The sequence below is a fragment of the Cariama cristata genome, unplaced genomic scaffold, assembly GCF_000690535.1.
Source record: "Cariama cristata isolate BGI_N322 unplaced genomic scaffold, ASM69053v1 scaffold25678, whole genome shotgun sequence".
Taxonomy (NCBI): Eukaryota; Metazoa; Chordata; class Aves; order Cariamiformes; family Cariamidae; genus Cariama; species Cariama cristata.
This window is the reverse complement of record NW_009633266.1, coordinates 5,537-13,289: the sequence shown is the minus strand read 5'-3', so window position 1 is coordinate 13,289 and position 7,753 is coordinate 5,537. Positions and strand designations below refer to the sequence as shown.

General features: G+C 39.1%; 1 protein-coding gene across 1 annotated transcript; it reads left to right on the top strand.

Annotated features, from left to right (window-relative positions):
- Positions 1 to 94: 94 nt before the first annotated feature.
- Positions 95 to 7,500, top strand: FRG1 (FSHD region gene 1; the record flags this gene model as incomplete). Its single annotated transcript, XM_009706705.1, has 8 exons — positions 95 to 162; positions 1,963 to 2,085; positions 3,631 to 3,688; positions 3,871 to 3,985; positions 4,369 to 4,473; positions 5,223 to 5,314; positions 6,366 to 6,476; positions 7,380 to 7,500. Coding segments are annotated over 8 exons (709 nt in total), but the record flags the coding sequence as incomplete, so codon positions are not given.
- Positions 7,501 to 7,753: the final 253 nt, after the last annotated feature.

Below are 7,753 nucleotides of genomic sequence, written 5' to 3'. Positions count from 1 at the left end.
TTAGGGCCTGGGAGCGAGGCCGTGTGAGGGAGAGCTCGCTGTGGAAGGGCCGGGTCGGAGGCACGCTCTCACTTCTTTGCCTCTCCCTTCGCAGCAAGAAAAAGCGCAAGGAGAAGAAAAGGAAGAGGGAAGAGGATGCGGCAGAGCAGCTTGATATTGTTGGTGAGCTGCTTTCCAGGAGTTGTGTGACAGTGTGGAAACTGTAGGGGATTGCAAAAGCTGAAGAGATTGTCGTAGGACTTTGTAAACTAAGTGCAGACCCTGTAGGGATTTAAAACTATTTCTCACAACACGTTTATTTGTATGTTGGGATCTTCCATGACTCCAAATGGAACTTCTGATACCAGTGGGATGGGTTTTCCTCTTAATTGTTTAGCTACAGTATGTTCTTACATAATCTCAAACTACTTATCAGCTTGGATCTCGTGGTGGTGGTGGTGGTGTTTCCCCAATGGTATTTGCTTCAGGAGGAGAGACTTTTTAGCACTGTAATGCTGTTTAATGGGTGCATTTCTATGTAAATAACTTACATCTTCTGTGACTATTTGAAAATTAGTGGTTGGATCACCTGTGCTTTCTGTTCTTACACTACCACTAGTTACTTTAATAGTGCTTTCTGTAGTTTCTGAGTCTTGGTTAGTTTGTTTATTTGGTTTTTATTTGACATATTTGCTTGACTGCTGTGATGAGTTCACATTATAAATTTGCTACTGCTAATTGAAGCTGAAGACACAAACATTAACCAGTAACAAAATACAAGTTTATTTCTTTTTCATAAAATAGAAGAATGAAAGTATATATGGTCGTGAGCAATAAGGTGACAGACTGTTGCCCTTCGGCGCTATCATGTCCTTGATTGATCACAGTTCACTTCACAAACAAAAACAGCTAAAAAAGAACGACAAAGTCATGAAAGATGCAGACATGTACTGTGGCACAGTGCACATTACAGCATAAATGTAACTTTTCATTACGCATACATAGGCATAAGCTAAAGCAGTACAAGGGGAAGTCATCCTTGTTCCTATGTTAAATTATGATATAAGAGAAAATTGTTGTATCTTACACTAGAAGAATGTTACACATGTTCTACATTCTTTAGTTTAGCCAGATTTCAAAAAAGTGGGAGAGATTTGGAAAATTCGTACATTGATTTGTGAGCCCTGACTGTATAGGACAAGACAATTAGGTCCGTATGTTATATAAAGATAGGGGAAGATTATTTCTGCTCAAGGCAGACTGACTTGCCAAATCTGCTGTATGGAAAAAAGACATTATATTCAGATTAGTTAAAAATAGTTATTATCTTAATCAGGTAGGAAATATTTGTCAGACAGCATACCAGGAGAAAATTTTACTGTTTAAAAAATATAAATGTCATAATTCTAATTCATGCATATGGGTAAGGCTACCTTTAACTTTGGTAAAATTCTGTGGTGCTCAAACATTCAAATACAGATTGGCTTGAACAACTGCAGCCTAAGGATTACAGCTCACATGAAGTAATTTAACAGCAAGATGAGATAGTTTGTCTGTTTCTGTTGTGTTGGAGAATCTCATAATTGGATACGACCCCAAAACTGCAGGAGGCTGCTCCGGAGGCGCGGGGGGGTGGGCACGTGGACCAAACTTCCTTGCAAGGTGTATCTTTGCTGTATCAGCTAAATGGATCAACTTGCTCAATGGACTAACACAAAGAAGGGATGAAGTGCAGGAGCTTGTAACTAGGGATGGCAGGGTGGGTAGAACAGCAGGGCTTCCTGATTCAGCAGCAACACCATTAAATTGGCTCTGTACTATAAAATTATATAAAGATAAATAATACAAAGATCTTGAGATAGTAATAGCAATTGTATCCTTAGAATTTCAAATCTCAGAGAAGACACAGAAGTATCATCTCTTGAACTACTGTAATCAGAAGTTGTAATTACTCATCTTAAATGTCATGGTTTTGTATTTTAGGAAACTGGTGGGCTGTCAGTAATTTTGGTGAAATTACAGGAACGATAGCTATAGAAATGGATAAAGGAACTTACATCCATGCCCTTGACAACGGATTGTTTACGCTTGGAGCACCACATAAAGGTTTGTTTCAGGAAACCTGGAAATCAGCAGTTTTAGTAATGAAAGGCATAAAAGCGTAAAAGTAGCATCACTTAAAGGCAAGCAGTTTTACAGCTCAAAGCAGTTTATTACAAATAGTGCAATAATCCTAGCCGTAGCATGCAGACGACTTAAAACTAATGACTACCAATCAGTTTCACTTACCTAGTTTCTTGCTGCTTTATGTACACAATAAATTGAACTGCATTGGAGATGATCACCTGTTAAAGGCCATACCACTTACTGGATAACAAGCAGTATAACTTTTATTAAATCCTATAAAATCTTTACAGTGTCAGTTGAAGAGTGAAACTCAAGGCAGATGAGTTTCAAGGCTTATTGCCACATCCTCATCTTAATATACTTGTTTTGTTGCTGCACAAGTGGGCTGCTAATGTGGTGGGATAATTAGCTTGTCCTTACTTTCAGTTTGAGAGCCATCAGCCAGACAAGCACTGTTCCAGAACCCAGACAGTGTGTTTCACCTGCAGGGTGAGATGAAAGCAACGATGGCAATATTATCTCATTTTGGTTTTGAGGAGTGTAGAGGCTAGTAGCTTTTAGGGTAGTGGGTTGTGTTTCCGTAGCTGAACTGTAATACATTTTGTTATGGAGAAAAATAATATTACAAGGAGATTAAGGTTTCCAAAGCCATCTGGAGAACTACAAAACATTCTCAACTGTAAATTTCTTTACACCAGGATTGCCTTTATTTTATGTTTTAAGCACTTTAAATATATGAACATAAATGAGCACCTGCATTGCTTTTTTAAAACTTTTAAAGAAACGAAGTATTGCAGCTTCCCGTAGTATTTAGCAGGGGACGGTGTTTAATTCTTTTTGAAACTGCGGTATTAACAGGCTAAAATATTGTATGTTTAATACTTCATAGCTAACTGTCCTGGTTTCAGCTGGGATAGAATGAATTTTCTTCCTAGTAGCTGGTACAGCGCTGTGTTTTGGATTTAGTATGAGAATAATGTTGATAACACAAAACTGACGTTTTAGTTGTTGCTAAGTAGTCCTTACCCTGAGTCAAGGACTTTTCAGTTTCCCACGCTCTGCCAGCGAGGAGGGGCACAAAGAGCTGGGAGGGAGCACAGCCAGGACAGCTGACCCCAACTGGCCAGAGGGATATTCCATACCATAGGGCGTCATGGCCAGTATGGAAACTGGGGGAGTTGGCCGGGAGGGGCCGATCGCTGCTCAGGGAGTGGCTGGGCATCGGTCAGCGGGTGGTGAGCAATTGTGTTGTGCATCGCTTGTCTCTCTTGGTTTTTATTCCTCTCTCTTTTTGTTATCTCCTTTTTCATTACAATCAGTAGCAGTAGTAGTATTATACTACCATAATTGCGTTTTCTTTCAATTATGAAACTGTTCTTACCTTAATCCATGGGGTTTACCTTTTTTCTGATTCTCCTCCCCATCCCACCGGGGCAGGGGAGGAGTGAGCAAGTGGCTGCGTGGTGTTTAATTGGCAGCTGGGGTTAAACCACAACACTAACTGATGGAAAATTCATTCCTCAGATGATGAAGGCCCTAGTCCTCCTGAACAGTTTACAGCAGTAAAGTTGTCTGATACAAGGTAATTACTGTAACAATGTTACAAGTTTTGATGCTTGTTAGCTTTGTTTCTGCTATGAATACATGTTTTAATATTCTCTTGAAATACATTGTCTACTAATAATGTGTTTGTGATGTGTTGGATGTTGTGAATTGCTTGAATTTAAAACATTCTTTATTGTTTTCCTGCATTTTCTCTTTGAGGATTGCTCTGAAGTCTGGGTATGGCAAATACCTTGGTATAAATTCAGATGGACTTGTTGTTGGACGTTCAGATGCAATAGGATCAAGAGAGCAATGGGAACCTGTCTTCCAAGATGTAAGCTGTTTGGAATAGTTCATTTGATCTTTCTAGCATTTGACTATTTTGAGTTAATCTATATTGATGTTCTTTGCCTGTGGAGTAAAAGCCTTTTGCAGTGTCTTCTATATTGTAACTTTTAATCTTCTGATTTCCCAACTGCACTGCATTTACTGTAATTGGATGTTCTTAAAATACTTCAAGTTACTGCATTTTGGCAGCTATAAGCATCTTAAGAAAGAAGGAGCTGGCAAGTCTGCTGGCTAGCTATTGAAGTGTCCATATACAAAAGAATAAAATACATTTACAGAGTTTGTAGTGTATTGTAGAGGACAAATGTTATGAATCAAGGATTGTATACAAACTCTTTATACTAACAATATGTGATGTTATTTCTGCAGAAGAAAATGGCATTACTAGCAGCAAATAGCCGTTTTATTAGATGTAATGAAGAGGGAGACATAGAAGCCAAAAGCAAAACTGCAGGGGAAGAAGAAATGATAAAGGTAATCTGTAACTTCCACAATTAATACAGGATTGGCACGGATATTCAAACAACCAACTGTCTGTGTGCTACAATTTACTGTTAATACAGTTAGAATTGCTTTCTGTAAGCTGTAAAGTGATTTGGCTGCAAGAAGGGTAAATAAGCTCCAGGGCTGCATAAACTGAGGTACTTCCAGTAGAGAGAGGAAGGTATTTTACCACCAGATGATGTTGGGCAAGATGTTGGGGGGCAAGGCAGTCTATGTGGTATTCCAGATGGTTCTGAACAGCTTGGTATGGAAGAGATGAATTATGACTGAAGCAGGGACAGAGAAGTGTTTACCAGAATGATGCAGAGAGGGAGATTTTTTTAAGTAAGAGAAGGTAAAAACACTTATCTTGACTTTATCTGGATGTGGAAAATATACGTGTGCCTCCAAATAGAGATAGGTGTTTACTAGTCAGAGCAATAATATTTTTAAGTCTGATGAAGAAGGCATTTTACCCCTGCTAAAACTAAGACCTGTAATGGATGAAGGCGATTATGTCTTATAGTAGTGTTAAGGATTTCCCATACTTGAGGTAGCTCTTGCTTTTATTGCAGTTTTCTCCAGTTGCGAATTAACCAGTCTGTAAACTGTGAATTTAAAAGGTCACCATGACTCTCATTCTGTTATGAAGGATATGTTGTCACCTTTAACTTGTAACTTCTGGTTTTAAAAACAGGTGCTTTCTGCTTTGTTCTGTTGTTTTTTCTCTTGATGACTAGATTCGTACCTGTGCTGAAAGGGAAGCTAAGAAGAAAGATGACGTTCCGCAAGAAGACAAAGGAAATGTTAAACAGTGTGAAATCAATTATGTGTACGTAGTTTAGAGCTGTTAACAGGCTCGAGTACTTTTTTTCACTTCTCTTTGGGGCTGCCTTTGGTGAAAGGGCCAAACTCCTACCCAACCTTTCACTCGCTTTCACCTCAGCAGGACAAGAGAAGAAAAGAGGATGAGAAAGCTCATGGGTTGAGATAAAGAGGGAAATTGCGTACCTGTTACTGTCACAGGCAAAACAGACTCAACTTGTGGAAAATTAATCAAATTTATTGCCCATTAAAGTAGATCTGGGTAGTGGGAAACAAAGACAAAAATTAAAAACACCACCTCTCCTTCCCCCATCTCCCAAGCTCAGCTTCACTCCAGACTTCTCTACCTGCTCCCCCAAACAGGATGAGGGATGGGTCAATACATGGTGGTTTCTCTCTGCCACTCCTTTCCCACTCTTCCCCTGCTCTGGCATGATCCTCTCCATGGGCTGGAAGGAAATATCTGCTCCAGCGCCTGGAGCACCTCTTCCTTCTGCTTCTGTCCTTGTATGTTCACACTGCCATTTGCACTTTTTTCTTTTCCTCTTCTCCTCTGCCTGTGTAGCGTTTTGTCCTTTCTGAAATATGTTTTCACAGGAGTGCAACCAGCTTTGCTGATGGACTCGGCTGTGTCCTGCGGTGGGTCTGTTGTGGAGCCAGCTGTGCCCACCACAGGGCAGCCCCTGACCTCTTTTCACAGAGGCTGCCCCTGCAACTTCCCCACCACCAGCACCTTGCTGCCTACACCCAATACACTCCCTCCCTGACTTGTCATGCTAGTAGTTCAAGAAGGGGCTATTTAGAACTTATAATCATGTCATGCTAATCATGTAGCAGCTCATTCTTACTTAGACTGCCAAAAAACCCTTGAATAGTTTTCACCTACAGAAGTCTTAGTGCAATATTTGATACTGTGATGGTTTGCTGAATTTTATTAGGCCAGTTGTCTACTGTGTAATAGAAGTTAAGATTCTTATCACAGCTGTTGTTTTATTGAAACACAAAACTTTAAAGAAGTTACACTTTTTTACTTTTTTTCCTTCCCCCCCCCCTTACAGAAAGAAATTCCAAAGTTTTCAAGACAAAAAGCTTAAAATAAGCAAAGAAGATACAAAAGCCCTTAGAAAAGCCAGGAAAGAAGGCACTTTTCATGAAATGCTGCTTGACAGGTACTTCAAAGTACACAAAATAATGTACTGATTTAAAATGTACTGGGAGACGGAATTACAGTAAACCTGGGGTACAAGGGAGAGCCAGCTTTCACGGGGGTGGGGTGTTGAGCGTTTCCTATCTGCTCAGTGTTCTGCTTGAGTTCTGGGGTTGACTTTTTTGTTGTTCTGAATTTTTCACTTTTTTAGCTGAAGTTTGCAGGTTTGGATTTACCCATAAATGAATTCTTTTGGAAGTCTCTAACTAGATTGTTCAGTTTGTTTAGTATAGAGGAGTTGAGGGATTAGTCTTTTTAATCACAAAAATTAAGCTAATTTTTAACATTTTTCAATACCTATGGCATCAGAACATTTTGGAGAGAGGAAAGCTACATTTTAAAGAGAAACAGCATTTAAGAAGAGTCTTCATGCTATCTAGTGGGAGTAAATTTATTTTTTTCCTCCCCCTGAGCTGAGACTATAGAAACTGTCCTGAATTTTTAAAACCCTTTGTATCAGTATAAATACAGTATAAATATTTGCATTAATTCAGTGACCGGAATGCAGAAGACTATTTCTGATAATTGCAAGTGATGTGAGTACAGTCCTGGGCCATGACAGGTTGAGTGTCGGTTTCAAATCACACTGAATCTGAATTCCATTCCTCAGAGTGGACAAAATGCAATTCATGATGATTTGAAGGAAAATACAAGGTTAACGTTAGACACTGCAGTTCTAGCTCCTTAAGAAAACAAAGTTAATTAACAAATCCAAGGTGGTATTGGGCTTTCATACGTGCTTTGAAGTAAAATTTAAGAAAAATTGCCTTCAATGCTTCGTTAATGCTTTGAGGCAGATAAAATACCCAGGTGTAATCATATTTGGTCTCAATCTAAATCTTGTTTTGTTACTCTTTCCATACAGGAGAGCAAAAGTGAAAGCGGATAGATACTGCAAGTGACACCCAGCTTGGTCCATTTTCTTCTGCATCTTTGATGATAGGGTCAAACTGAAAACAAGAGTAAAATGTTTTATAATTGTTTTTTATTGAAGGTGTTTTGCTGATGTTTTTATTGCGTTATTTTTAAGGGATCACCTGAGAGCTATAATTAAGCATCCAACTAATGTCATCTTTCAGTAATGAATACTATTAAGTTTACTGTAAAGCTACATGCTATTGAAATAGTGAGATAATTATTTAATGGAAAAGAAATTGACCCACTGAATCTTCCAAGGGTGATGAAAGGAACCTGAACTTAGAGACAGGGCAGAAGAGAATGATGACGAAGTTCCAAAGT